Source organism: Chaetodon auriga, chromosome 18 (genome assembly GCF_051107435.1).
Source record: "Chaetodon auriga isolate fChaAug3 chromosome 18, fChaAug3.hap1, whole genome shotgun sequence".
Taxonomy (NCBI): Eukaryota; Metazoa; Chordata; class Actinopteri; order Chaetodontiformes; family Chaetodontidae; genus Chaetodon; species Chaetodon auriga.
Genome location: NC_135091.1, coordinates 10,265,208 through 10,280,236, shown reverse-complemented (window position 1 = coordinate 10,280,236; position 15,029 = coordinate 10,265,208). Strand labels below are relative to the sequence as shown.

The following is a 15,029-nucleotide window of genomic DNA, read 5'->3' as shown; positions in this document are numbered from 1 at the left end:
GCCTGGAGTAAATCTACGCCTTGATTTACCGGACTTTGCTTTCACCACCCAGATGTTTTTTGCTGATATCGTGGCCCAAACAGAAACAGTCTACCCAAGTTCTTCATCAGCAGGCATTTAGAAGTGCACAGTTGCCACAGAAATTATCATTCTGTTAATAAAAAACAAAAAACAAAAAATGCTTTGCTTCAATTTCCAAATGTTGAAATTTTGCACTTTTTTTGTGACATTTTAAAGTAAATTTTAGAATCTGTCATCTTGTGCATAAGTGACTTCCCATTGAACCACCTTCAGAAAAACTGAGGCTGGAGCATAATAGATTATATATAATATTAATAACTGCTCCTGACAAACTGACAAACATTTTTTCCTTGATGTTTAGTTGAAAAGACATTTATATCCAAATCCAAGCAGGGGAAACTATAATTAGGTCAAGTCTGAAAAAAGCTGTGATGCAGCATAAAATGAAAAACAGAAACAGGTTTTTAGAAATATTTAATTACTGTATAGCTAGTTCCTGTCCCATATAAGTCATGATAGTACCATAAGGTATGGGAACAGCAAAGGAATATTACAAAAATTGGAGGAAGGATACAAAACTTTCCCCATAAATAATGTTTTACATTATCAGTCTGGAATTTGACAGTTCTGACAAAAGTAGATTGTAAAAACTTGTACGGCTAAAGGATTTTTACATTATTTTCTCTTAGCGTCGACACTTCCAATGTACACGGATTAGATTCACAAAGGACAACATACAGTCTGGAAACGGAGACTCGAACACGACATGCATTCAGTTATTGCAGGAAAATACCACCAAAACAGAACAGGGCAAAAAGCAGAATAATTCAACCCCCTTAAATAAACAATGCATGACTCGTCTTACTCTGCCACGGTAAATGTTTACCTTTTGTCAATTAGAAAAAACACTACATAGTACCTATCATAAACATGCTACGACAACAGTTCCTTTTATATTTCACCCATGAATAACATTCTTAAAATCGACACAGATACACGTTTCATCGTCCCTGTAATTTTTTGGAAACACTTGTGCGTAAGGAAATGAAGAAACTAAAAAAGTCATCTCTTTCAGCTGAAGCCCTTTGTATTCGGGTAAACGACATCAAGATCTCGTACGCGCTCTTGGCTTGGGAGTGAGGTCAAAGGGACGCTTTATTTGAGGAACATGGAGGCTTTAGTATTGGAAGAGGTCAATAAAGTGCTGCGGAGAGATGGGCATGAGGCAGCTGTCTGGGTCGTTGGCTGTGCATGGATGGCCACAATCCTGGAACACAGTCAAAAAACACTTTATTAGAAAGGAAGGGGACCAGAGACCAGCTTTGCATACACTTCACATAAAGCCACTCGACGTGGGACAGTGTCTCATGCAGACTGCATGTAGAGAAATGCAGAGCTTGACAGGCCTAGTTATAATCTGCAGTATGTAAATATTACTAAGGCTTTTGCTAGCTTATGTTTTCATTTTAATAAAGCAATAGCTTGAAACTATCTTGTAGTTTTGCACACAAAGTTTGAGATGGATTCACAAATAGCTGGTGCAACCTGATCCTGGACACACAGATACATATATATATATATATGTATACACAGAGGAGAATTTGTGTTAAACTTAATGACAACTGAGAGTTTTCTTCCAGGCACATGAACTCAATATTCAGAGGAATCTGTGAACCAACAAAACCATTTTTTCTATAAGAATGCTGTTAGAGGCCATTAACAAGTCAGCTGAAAGAGTGGCTCTGTTTACTAAACACACCTCCAGCAAAACATGATGACATTAAGTGAAACAGTCAACAGCACAAGACAAAGCTTAACTCATGGAAAAAGATAAGGCGTAAATCAGATCATCTGGGAAACATGAGACAAACTGGCAAGTGAAGAAACAACAAAGGCATGATGGGACAGAAAGTACCTTGAACAACAAAGCCAGGTGGCGATCCTTAGGGAATCAGGGAGAGGGGGGACCAGGAGAAGAGGCAGGAAGGAACGGAGACAAGCAAGGAGAGGGATGCAAAGAGGGCAGAGGTTAAAAAGTAGAGGGACCCAGTCAGGGAGGATTACAAGATTGTTGGTAGTAAATAATCACAAGGGGGGGGGGGGGGGGGGCGGGGGGAGCAGCATTTTCCATCCAAGCATTACTCTGAAGATGTTAACTCAGTCTCTGAAAAATGTGATCTTAAGTGGTTTAACATCAGACCTCTGAGGGCAAACATGTCATGTCTTTGACCTCTGATCACTACGTATGCAGAACATATGAGCACATGAGTACACAGACTCGATTGTTGACAGCAAGGATTACCACAACCAACAGTGATAACGTGATCTTGTGGTATATGAGACCCATGTGTGTGAATAATTAGTACATTGTTCTGAAAATGGAGCTACTGATTTACACAGCCCTGAAGTTTTAACGGTAGTTTGATGTGTAATTAGTAAAATTGAAAGGGCAACATCAAGCTCTTTCTCTTTCATTTCAGTAAGTCTAATATTTACAGTGTAAAGTTGGGATTTCTGCAGGCAAGAGACAGATAATATCAGTCTGAGAGAGGCTGTGTGATTGGACCAAAGTGTCTGAGATTTTTTCAAACCATGATGGACATTTTGTCTCTTAGACCAAGGAAATACAGCGTGTCCTGGTACAAATCTGACACTTGATTTGACAGACTGCCATGTCATGTAGAGTTTAAGAGACATCAGGTCTGTGAGAAACAGCTCTTAAACTCATTGTTACCTTTTTTTAATGTCTTCCTCCAATGTAACATGCAACATATATTCATCTTCTGATAAACAGTATCAATTTGTTGTAGTATTTCCCACATGACATGAATGTGTTTGCAGGTGTGTTTGTTTACCTTCCAGAAGAGGATGCTACAGTGTTTGCAGAAGTGCAAAGTATCTCCGTACTGCTCCTTCATTGGATAATGTTTCTGCAGGGTGAAGTACATCAGCTTCCAGTCCACATTATCGCTCTTGGTCAGGACCAAATTCCTACAGAACTGTACAAGAATGGAAGGAAACAGACAATTAAAACACCCTTTAAAACACAGGGGGATGGGAGAGTAATTATAACTGGAACATGGTGTAATTAGATATAATTAAGGACAGTTTGCCCTTAACACCAATTCTGAGTGGGTGTTTATACAATATGCATGAGATGGTTTGTGTGTGAGTGTGAGTCAGTGCGCGCAAACTGTGGCAATTCTGCCCTCTAGTGGTCTACATGTGAACTACTTAGCAGCCTTCATCTCTTTGGATGCTGAACGACAAACCTGTTTGTCTGAGAAGTGAAAGTGGCAGAGTTTCTTCCACAGCATCCTGTTCTCACTGAGGGAGTGCAGAGTGGGTGTGGCCTGTCCCAGGTTAATGATGTCATAGGCATCGGATAACTTCCAGAGGATCTTGTTCTGCATGTGCAGCGGCAAGTCGTTGAATGTCAAGCCATTGCACATTTGCTGAGGAGACAATTAAGAAAAACACGTTAAATTCAGAGCCTGGTGCATTGAATGACCAGTTCCCAAAGATAAGCTGTCAATACTTCCCCTTTCGTATTTCACCTTCCTCACTCATCTTAGATTACCTTCTGCTCATGTCACATTTTTAGCCTGTTGCTTCCCCCTTTTAAAAGTCACATTAACACACAGGCAGCTTTCGGGATGAATTACATTGGTAAACACACAAACACCATTACACTGTCTACCTTTGGGATCTGCAGGTTGTTGAGCTGCTGCTGCCATTTGAAGATGGTTTCTAGACGGCACAACCAGATGTTGACGTTGCCCACGAGGACACACCTGCCGACGTGGATGGTCAGACTGTGCAGTGTTGAGCTCAGGTCCTGCAGCAGCTCCTTGACAAGGCGCGGATTGTACTGGTCCTCTAGAACTACAACAAAAAACATAACGTACAATGTTTACTACTGAGACTCAGGGTTGTTTTTAAGTGTCTTGCCGAAGATTTATTTATTCTTCTAGAAGGCCAGGACAGTAGACTGACTTCTTCCACTAGTAGCACCGGTGCTCCTGATTAAAAAATGTAGTCATGCTGTCTCCAAAAATGGTCGTAAAAAGCTGCTAAATGGTCACAGTCTCGAGCCCTGCAGGCACCCACAGAGTAGGAAAAAAAGCTAACCACAGTTTCGAAAAAACACTGCAGGTTCATCATATTCATGTGGCAGACTAGATATGTATTTTGCTCCATCAGACATGACAACCCCATAATGATGTAGCAGACTGGTCCTGCTGGTTTTGTGGTTCGGTGCAATAACACTGTCAGAGACTGAGCAGTGGTCTGAGAAACAACATCTTGTTCTTGCTCAGAGACTTACCACTTGTTTGTTGTGTAAAATACAAAGCCACATTCCCAACAGCTCCTCCTACAGCCCAAATAATTCCTGTGACAACGATCCTGAGAGCCGCTCTATCATCCTAATGAATATCCTGCTGGCCTGTCAACATCAAAAAGTGTCTCAAATCTCCGATCATCAGTGTGTGTTCTGTATGTCCCCACTCAAGGTTAAAAAGAAGAAACATCTCAATGGATAGACAACACTATGAGCTCAAGCGATCAGGAGTCAGAGCTAATCATAGCACAGAGATTGCTCTCACAAAGACAGTTAGAGATCTGAGACTTACTGCTGATGCCACTGAGGTTTTGGCTCTGGGTGTCTTACATGTCAGCGCAGCATTTGACACAGCTGATCATAAAATTCTTTTAAAACACCTTGAACACTGGGCTGACCCCTCAGAATGTGTTCTAAACATACATTACAGGAAGAAAGCTTTATGTTCCCCCTGAGGAGCATTTGTCAGAGAAACATGACACAAGCTCTGGTGGTGCACAGGGGAGCTGCCTTGCCCCTCTGCAGTTCTCACTACAGATGCTTCCTGTAGGTGTTACCATGAACATACTATTACTACATTATTTTCCATAGCTACACCGATTACACATAGCTATACATATCTGTGGAGCCAAGTGATGCAGATGCTTTAAGCTGCTTTTTGGCAATAAAAGAATGAATAACAACTTTCTTCAATTGAATGAGGACAAGACATAAATCCTATTGTTGACCCCAAATCCAAATGGGGGGAGCTCGGCAATCGGAGTCGTTGGATCAAACCAAAAGTAACGAGTGCGGGTGTTAGTTTACACTCCGACTGCAGGTGGACAACATGGCCAAAATCATCTATCACGGTATGTGGAATTTTATATTACGGTGTGGTAATTGTTATGTATATTGAATACAGAAAAGGTTTAAAGTAACCATTCTGTACCAAACTTCGCATCACATTTGATTATTTTCTTCTTTTACAAACAAAAACAGCTGCCTCACACGAGACGCTGTGTAGCAGGATGGCAGTAAATACAGCTTAAGGAATAGCTTCCGCAGAGGAAACGCTATTGCTAATCTCTACCGGTGGACATTTCTACCATGGCATGGTATGTTCCATCAGGACATCCTTAAGTCTGACTTGTGTCCAATACAAATGAAGTGACCAAGGTGGTGTTCTTCTGTCTTAGAAATGGGACAGTCATCCTTGCCTCCATGCTGATAAATTAACAAATCAATTGAAATTAATCTCTTTGCACAACCAAGCAATTTTACTTTTTATTTCCTATCAACTGTAAAAGCAGTTTTAGCTGCATGTTCTGTTTGAAAGCTGCTATATAAATAAAGTTTCTAATAATAATAACAACATAACAAGAGTCTAAATTAGAGCCTCTGGTGCGATGACAAGTTGTGACAGCAGGGAGTGCTGTGAGGTTGTCTGCATGTACAGTATGTCCACTGAGTGAGCGATCAGTCTGAGGGTCTCCTTACCTTTTCGAACAATCTTCTCCAGTATATTGAAATAGTTTTTCTGGGCAGCTCCACTCAAAGATGTCAGCTGAGACTTGGCTATTAGCTGGAAAAGCTATGGGAGTGAGACACAGTAAGACAGTGAGCTTGCGCAAGTCGTGAGACAGCTTCAAAAGGAATCTTAATCAACGCGTGTCATCATTATCGCTCACTTTTGCAACATAGTTGAATCTTTGCAAATCCTGAATGGCACTGGAAAAGTCTAGACGGTTGAGGGCTTCACCAAGCGTGCAGTATCCATGTCGCTGTGTGTTAACACGCACGCATACATTTTATCAAAGACAGATTTTATTCAAATGATTTCTGCTTTTTCAATTGAATGCAGATAAATCCTTCATGTGAAAATTGTACTAACAGCAGCAGCACTCACTTCTTTTGTGCTCCCTTTCAGCACGTAGATCCATTTATCCCTGTAAACAACTGGACACAGAAAAATAAACACATCATTCATTAGAGCATATGTGTTTGGTGTAAATGTACATACTGCCTATCAGATGGATGCAATATGATGAGCACCTGCGCAATTTAACGCAGCCCTAGTTAGTAATGCTTTTGCATTAGACTGCAATATCAAGTGCTGTTTAGTATCCTTGCTGTTTTCACCTGCCGACAGGGGGCTCATGATTAACATACAGTTGACTCAAAACCTCTCTGCAACGGTTTCAACAAACACTGGACGTCATACCTCCACAAATGTAGAATTTGCTGCAGGGCTGTGGCTCTGAGTTGCAATAGATGTCAAACCTCTGTATGTGCCTCAGCATTCACTGGACTAGGACTTGTTAATGCCATTCAACGCCTTCAAACTGCTACTACCCATTTACATAAACTTTACATAATGTGGAATGTTTGTGCTAGGAAGGGAAGACTCAGAGGAGACTGCATTTGCAACCTGAAATGGCAAATTTGTTTTTCAGGTTGGACATGTCAGACTAGTCTGAAGCTGAACTGAGCCTCAGGTCCTGCTGACAAACAGGCGTGACACATGAGACATTACGACCTGAGGCCACACATACAGCCCTCAGCTCATTTGGCCAGTCGTTGACTTGCATACCAGGTGCACACAGATACCAGGCCCCATGATCTACACCCAGTGCTCCACAGAGCTTGCAAACACCTGCACGCTTTCAGGAATCAAACTAAGTATCACAGTGTGTTAATCAATTGGTTGGTAGCAGAATAAAATAGCATATAATGGAAGTACAACTATCTTAAAATTAAAACATTTGGTTACATTCCACAATTGATGAACTGCACAGTCTACATCCGGGGATGCAAATCAACACAGCATCGCCCATAACACTGAAAATGTTCCCCTTCATCTCACTGTCTATCTGATTAGAAGAAGTATTTTCCGTAATCTGTGCACAAAAAAAGGAAGTATGCAAGATGCCAATCTCAGGTGATAAATTACCACATGTCTCTGATCAGATGAAGCTTATAATAGGTGGTGACTCCTTCACTGCTACTATGACTTATGCCTTCCAGTTTTACGCCTCTGTTTTTTTTTAAAGGGCCTTTAACCTTCAAACCACAAAGTACTTCACCAAGTCAAAACAGTGATTACGTGTTGCTGAGACTCACATTGAGATTTGGTGTTGTTGTTGTAGAGGTCCTTTTTCCTCTTTGTGATGGCGAGCTCACACACATCCCCAACAAACAGATTTTCTTTGTTGTCACTGCAGATCCTGTTTGGACAGAGGAGGCATGGGAGGAATTTGTTAATAACATTGCATGCGAGTGTGAACAGTGCACCTGAAACGCAACGTAATTACAAACAGTCCACTCTGCAGCAGCGTGCTGAGAGAGCCTGTGACTGTTTATTGATGCTCTGTATATCACTCTGTTGCACGGCACGAGGGGTCCAAGACAGTTTAAGTACCGTAGTATTTGTAACAGGGTAACAGGGCCAGCAAATACTTGAGTTGAAGACTATGAAAGCACGGGAGTGCCAGAAAGTAGCCGCAGTAACAGAAAGTGATAAGTTGTTTTGGTCAAGAAGCTGCATTTAAAGGAATAATAAGTCCTTTAACAAGAGTAACAAGAGTCAGAACAATCAAGATGTGAAATTATAACGCTTCAAAGAGTCTGTTCTGATGGAGGACACGCTGCAGACGGCAGACATACTGTATATCAGAGTCTGAGAGACAGAATCACAGATGTGAATCCCTCTTTCTCAGAAAACAGGCAAAACATTTTGAGACCTCTGACCTGTTATTTCTGGCTGCTATTCTGGGCCTGCTTGATTGATAAGTGGCCTTGTGATTACTGATAAGATAGATTATAAAATTTTGGCAGCTGGCCTCAACTTGACTGATGTTGACATGGGAGGCTTGAATTGTCTCAACTCCAACAGAAACCCAAATGGAAACATGTGAGCACATGTTGCTATAACAGATGCAGATTTATCTATGGATGCACGTTTCTGAGGGTCTGTGCACATGAATCTATACGCTTTATGACAGTTTATCCGGTCCGTTTCCAGAGCACTTCGATTGTGAAATATTTTCTTCTGAAGCAAACAAAATTAAAACTGCAGCGGGATCTGCTCCTCTGTAACAGGACATTCTCTAATGACTTTCAGCTGACAGATCAAATGCTGAACCAGGCAGGCAATTAACTCTCCATGCATTAATAATCCTTTGGCTGAAGTTGAGCATCCAACCAACTCGAGGAGCATGATATACGGGTCAGCTGATTGAGAAGTAATACCTTAAAAATCACATCAAAAATTATACCAGTATGCTGTGAACGATGTGGCAATGATATCAAAATCATTGCCAGTATCACATTATTTGACATGTGAATGATTAACTTTGTGTTTCTATTTATTTTAGTTAAGCTAAGTGTGCTGGTCTGAGAATAGAAACTCTGCACAGTTAGACTGATACAGCTAACAACCTTCAGATAAGAGTACGTATTTTTATTTTTTTGTCCCCTTTCTTCACAAATTCGAAGCAGCCTTTCACCCTGCACTGCACACTTTTTATATCCACTGTGCACCCAGGGTTCCCTCTTGAAGAGTGTGTGGATGGATCACAGTACATATAAAATCATATTGTTTTCATCTGAAACAGACTGATTATAAGGCTTTGCTTTGGAGAGAATGACCGAGGAGATGGTTGCATCAAAAACCAGACACCACAGCAGATTCCTGAGTGCACGCAACAGTACATTTACTGTTATGAAAGATCAATTTCTGCTTATAGATTTTGAAAAGCTGGAGGAAATATATAAGGGAGACGGCTGGGGAATATATCGGTCACAATCTGAGTGATTTTCAAACACATGCAACAGATTTACTTCTTCCTCCAGCATAAGTGAAGGCATGGGTTGCTTGTCTGACTGCAAAGTCAACTGATTTGGAGTGAATGAGCTCTAAAGTAATCCCTCCCCTCTATCCATTTATCCAATTGCAAAGACTCATGTGCAACTGGCACACAAACACACATGCGAGCACAGTGATCTGTCACAGTGAATTACAAGGGAGGAATGCAATATCCTGGGTTTTTGTTTTTTTTTTGTTTTTTTTTCTTACACAGGTTGCATGTGGAGCACCGGCCTCCACAGGGCCAATAAAATACATCACACAGCAGCAGGAACGTTAAAAGGATTTATGAATATTTAAATTATAGCCTGAAACACGTGAGATCAAGAGGGGATTGTCCAGTCCAACTAACTGTTTCTTACATATGTGCAATATCATCATGAAACCTCTGTCCTTTGCCCCACTACGGTTTGATAGAGTCTGTCATTGGCAGCTGATCTCTGGTAAGCAGTTCAACTTAATAGATAATGCATTGTTTGCATATTTAAACATGCAAATTTGTAATACAAAAAATAACTGTCTTAATGTAAGTAAAATTTCATGGTGATATCTATTAGTTAAAATGTTTACCCAGTTCACCTGTAGTGTCTCGCTTTAAAGCTGCATAGTCACAAATTTCGACCCTTGAGTTTACCTTGATCCACTAAGTATATTGTGGTATGATTTTAATATGTTATTTGGATGTCCCCAGGGATCACATAAAACCTTAAATGATTACTGCTGCAATTCTCCTTGGGTCAAACCACAGACCGACTAGACTGGAGGGTTATGTAGGAAGTCACCGTGAACAGGGAAGAAAACAAACAGAGTATGTGGCTGCTTCGCTTCTCTTACGTACTGCAGATGCATGCATTCAAGTAGCTTTACTACATGCTTTGTCAAGTGCAAAACGACTAAACACTCAAAGAAGTTCAGTGTCAGATAAAGGATGCGTCACACAGATGGACTGTGAAGTGAAGCTCAAATACTGAGCTGACACTTTCCAGCACCTTTCTGGCTCTTGAGGAGTTGTGGAAAAGAGGTGCAGAGGTCTGCTGACGTTGAAGGACACATTATGACCTAACCTACTTCTGTAACACTGCGTACCATGCCAGCAGCCATCATAATGCTCTTCTTTCTTTCTGGCCCACATGTGTTGGCCTGCCAAATGTACCTCCGTCGCATGAAGTCACTGGCCTTTCTGAGCGAGGCTGCATTTGGAGAATGGCCAAGTTGAACAGATGATGTCATCAGTTATTGTCTGATGGTGTGTCCTTTGCCTTTTCGTGAAAGGACCGCTGACAAGCTAATGTGGCACTGTGAGGGTCTGTTGGTTGGCTGATCAATAGAAAGGGCGACACTGTGATTGTGAGGGAGATATCGCCAACTGGCACCCTTAACCCTATCAGCACCAGCGGGACACCAGCGTCCTGCTCGCTGTTTACATGTGTGGGGCTTCACCACGAACCGGTTCCACCTAAATACAGAGAGACACACACCTACTTCAACAACAAACCCGTGACTTATACTATACTGCTCATGGCAACATTACTGTCATTCATGGCACTTCACTCAACTACACTTCACTGTATTTGCAGTTGTTTGACGTCTTTTTTTCATTGTATTTGTTCTTTTTGTGTAATTCTTAGTGCTGACTGCTGAATACTGCACATGTAGAGAATGACAATCTATTCTACTTGCACCTCACAGTCTGTTCATCAATAGCTCTGGCGCTTACAAGTAAAATTTTGTTGTAACCTCTGCTTACATGTTGTTATGGCAGTCCAAGCAACATGTGTTCATTTAAGTTCGGGTCAAGCTCGTCCTCCTTAGTGTAAGGAAGAGGCTGAACAGAGCACACTGAATAGCTGTCTGTGTTATTAATGGCTTATGATGCTTCAGTAAACTATCCATATTCTGGGTTTTGAGCCTGACCGCCATGAAGTCAGAAAGGAAATGCTAATCCACGTGCAGTACAAACAAACTAAAAAACCTAAAACTGGAAAACCTCCTTCTCTTCTCTCGCTGCATCTGACCACTCATTGCCAGTTGGCATGCGTCAAAAGAGTACATGTTTCCTGCAGATAACAAGGCGAGCTCTCCTGCTCGGAGGCAACCCTGTCTGCCCACAGGAACACATGTAATACAGACCAGAGAGACTGGTGTGGCGGAACTTGTTTTTAGTTGAGCTGCTTTCAGAGCTTGAGCACAGTTGTAATTATAGTCTTGCAACCCACTAAATGCCTTTGGGAGGGACAGTATTATTAAAGCACATGGCAGGTATGGTTTGAACAAAGTTATTCTTGTGTGCTCCTATCAGAAGAACTGGTATGTTAACATTCATGACACATCTTCAAGGAAAAACCCCTGGGACAGGATTTACAAGTTGTACCATCCAACCGTTACTCCAGGACACAGATATCGTACAAGAAGGCCAATATTGACTTTCTGTGTTGATCTACTACTACGCAAGCAGGATTGAAGGTTGAAGGAATGATGCTGTTTCCTGAGGCTTTTAACTAAAGACTAAAATCTAACTTGATATATTGTACTCAAATCAAGTTGTCAAACTGCAATTCACACCACGAACATTTACCCAACACCAGGAAATATATAGGTTTCAACAAAGAAAGGCGTTCACAGGTTAGTCAGTGTTTACAGAGTGTTTGCTACTGCTCCCAGGGAATAGTTTAGAGCAGAAAGTCAACTCACACACAAAAGCACCTGACCTGAATATTTCAGACTTATCTTTGCACTTCAACTTCAAACACCTTCCTCTGTGTTATCATGAACTTCCACATCAATTACTTTAAAGCGTTATCTTTTCTTTAACAGGTTACACTGATAAGCTGGTCTCATGTAAAATTTCACTCTCGAGTGTCTAAACTAAAGCCAATACTTGTCTTTCTAATGCTGAGTGTCTTTGGGCTTATCTGTGTAATTTCATCAATAAGTTTTCTACTGTTATTATAATCTCCTGCCACGTTTTCCTGTTTGCCTTGATCTATTAAGCATTTCCACCACAGGCCACTCAACTCTGTCAGTGTCCTGACATTATCGCATTGTAGCTCATAATCATAGTACTCTTGCACATCTCAAGGTCTACAACACTGATGTAATCACAACATATTGCCATAGTTGCATGTCATCAACCGCCTCTCTCCCTTCCATTGCCTGACGGCTCTCTACTGTCCTCAGGTTAATGAGGGGAAAAATCCTAACAAAATAATAGGTGTTTTACGGAAGTTGGGAGATGTATGAAAACCAAGCCAACATTCAAAGTGAGCCTTGGCAGTCTGTCAGCTGTAATCAATCATAAGAGTCCACATTTAAAAAGAGATGCAGTGCTACAAAGATCTAATATACTGTTCACTATACTGGTTTACTCTAGTAAGATTTTGAACAACCTCCAGTTACAGTTATTGCTGGGCACTGAATATAACTCAGTTGTTTTTATATATACAGTAATCTTGCAGTCATTCAATAAAGCTACACGTGAGAGCAGCCTGTTTGCTACTGTAAAGCCGGGGGCTGGACAGTGTGGTTGAAATCAATATGTAACATGTTTCAAGTATACAATACTGTCAAATCGGTGTCAAATGCACTGAACTGTGCTCTACTGTCAATCAAATCAGACACGAATGGGTGTAAAGCAAAAACTCCATTAGCTCATTTGGTCAGTTTTTAACTACATTTTACTCTGAATCATTACTTAAATCTCAATACATGTTTATATGGAGCTGTCGTCCCGATTTTGTATGCAGTCAGGAAAGTCTAATCTAACCTGATAGGCACTAATTCATTACCTTTGACATGGACAGTACTGCTATTAGAGGCTGACATTTTATTGGGAATACTGTGAGTCACAGGACTTTGTACATAATGCTAGTATTGTGTTGTCTTTTATTCTTTTTTTATTCTCTTTTCTGTTCTCAGAAAGCAATCTAATCTCTGTGTAACCCTCTAACCGATATAAGAATGCCATTAAAGAAGGTGAACAAGTTATACTCTTACTCTTTCAAGTCTATCTCTCTGTTGTTATTTTCCAACTCGTGTCCATACAAGAAAATCCTCTTCCAGCCATGTTCTGTCTTGGTCCAGCTCCAACCTGGTGACCTCCAGTCCTTTCCCAAGAAAGGCATTTTAGTTGAGGCAGGGGAGGGGGAGGTAAGCAGAGAGGGGTGCTGCCACTCCAAACACCTGGAGGGTTAACAAAATAAGGGATTTATCTTTGTGCTCTAGGCTTATGGAGACAAAGGAAGGCCAAAACAAGCACCTGAATACCTAAATATAGTCACGACTTAATACTGAATATTCTGAACTTTCTTAGGGTTAAAAATGTCACATACATTTTTATGAAGTGATCATAAAAAAAAAAAAACTACATTCAAATTGCCCAAATTAATTTTCTCATTTTGAAATTCAAGTCAAGTCAAACAATAACAATCGGCTTCCTCAGATTGGATCAGTGAAATCAAGACACCAAAAATCAAGTTGAAAGACTCAAATGTGAACAATCAGAGCTACTGAGAATAATCAATCACATAAATTCAGATGTTCAAAATACTGCAATGCAACAGATTTCAATTCTATCAATGACTGTAGCTAAATTAGAAATTATTTCAAATTATAATGGCCTTTCTTTGCCTCCATAGATTCACTCTGCATCCTACAACTACATGTTCATGTCTGACAATAACTACCGAATAAACAAGGGGGCCATTGGCTTTCTAAACATTGTCTATATTGAGCCTGTTTTCGTGATGTCACAGGTAAATACTGAGACGCATAATGACATACTGAGTCAAACTGCTTTAATGACACACCTGACAGCGACCATGACGCATTTACCTTCAGCATTTGAGAAAAATAACAGCGTTAGCGAAGCTGTCCGAGTCGTTTTAACGTTTAACGGTTAAAATGAAGATAAGACGAGCTGTCAGTCCGTTCAAAGCACATCATCGCGACAGGAAGAAAATAAAGAATCTCAACTACACTACACTAGAGGTGTTAGTTTCTACAAAACGAACCTTGAGCGACTCCTTTGTTGTGTCTTTCTCTGTTTCTGTCGACTCTCCTGTCCCCTCTGTTGGAAATATTGACGGAAGTAAATACAGTGCGGACCCTCGACTTCGTCTACGCCCCCTACTGCTCTCCGATTGGACAACACGTCGGTATTTATGTTGTTGCTACCCAGAGTCACGTCGCTGATTGGCTGGCCGATGCTGTCAGTCATGTTCTTTTTTTAATCTCTGCTGTTTTGTTGGGACTTTCTTCTACACGTGACAGCGGACTGCGCACATGTACTTATGTTTTGATTTGTATGGAGGATGGGAACGCGACCACTGGACAGTTGTGTGACTGATGATGTGATCTGTAAGGAACAAATCTAAAGCAGATGTAATAATAGTTTTAAAGTGCTATATTAATACATTATTTTATCAACCAGAAGCCTCAATTTGAGACCATATAGTTTATGGTATTTTATCTATGTCACTGTCCTTTTGGTGTGGGGACTCCCTGCTCTGATCATATACAGTTGTGTCATTGTCATCATAAACTTTTTCACTTGTGTTTACCTCATCTTTTGGGGATATCTAAATCAAGTCTAAAGCCTTTCAAAGTAAGTCTTTTTTCAAGTCACAAGTCCATTAGAGCAAGTTCAAGTCAGGTCAGAAGTCTGCAAATGCAAATTCCAAGTCATGATGCGGGTATCTCAGATGTCCAAATGCTAAAATGACACTAGAGTTTGACACTAGAGGGCTTTTTTCACATTCATCTGCCGAAAGGTGCAGAGCTGCTGACCTCAAAGCTGACCTGACAACATGTATGCACAAGCAC

General features: G+C 40.8%; 1 protein-coding gene across 2 annotated transcripts; it reads right to left on the bottom strand.

Annotated features, from left to right (window-relative positions):
• Positions 1–482: 482 nt before the first annotated feature.
• On the bottom strand, positions 483–14,323 carry fbxo25 (F-box protein 25). 2 transcript variants are annotated; one of them, XM_076757008.1, is made up of 11 exons: positions 14,219–14,323; positions 13,203–13,388; positions 7,466–7,569; positions 6,252–6,301; positions 6,034–6,126; positions 5,843–5,936; positions 3,722–3,906; positions 3,294–3,476; positions 2,877–3,020; positions 1,937–1,963; positions 483–1,288 (listed from the first exon to the last, which is right to left on the bottom strand). In XM_076757008.1, the coding sequence occupies exons 2-11, from the start codon at positions 13,328–13,330 to the stop codon at positions 1,199–1,201; spliced, it is 1,098 nt and encodes a 365-aa protein (XP_076613123.1). In that variant the 5' UTR covers positions 13,331–13,388; positions 14,219–14,323; the 3' UTR covers positions 483–1,198. The 2 variants fall into 2 exon arrangements, with proteins under 2 accessions (XP_076613123.1, XP_076613124.1); XM_076757009.1 differs by lacking the exon at positions 1,937–1,963.
• Between the last annotated feature and the right edge of the window lie 706 nt (positions 14,324–15,029).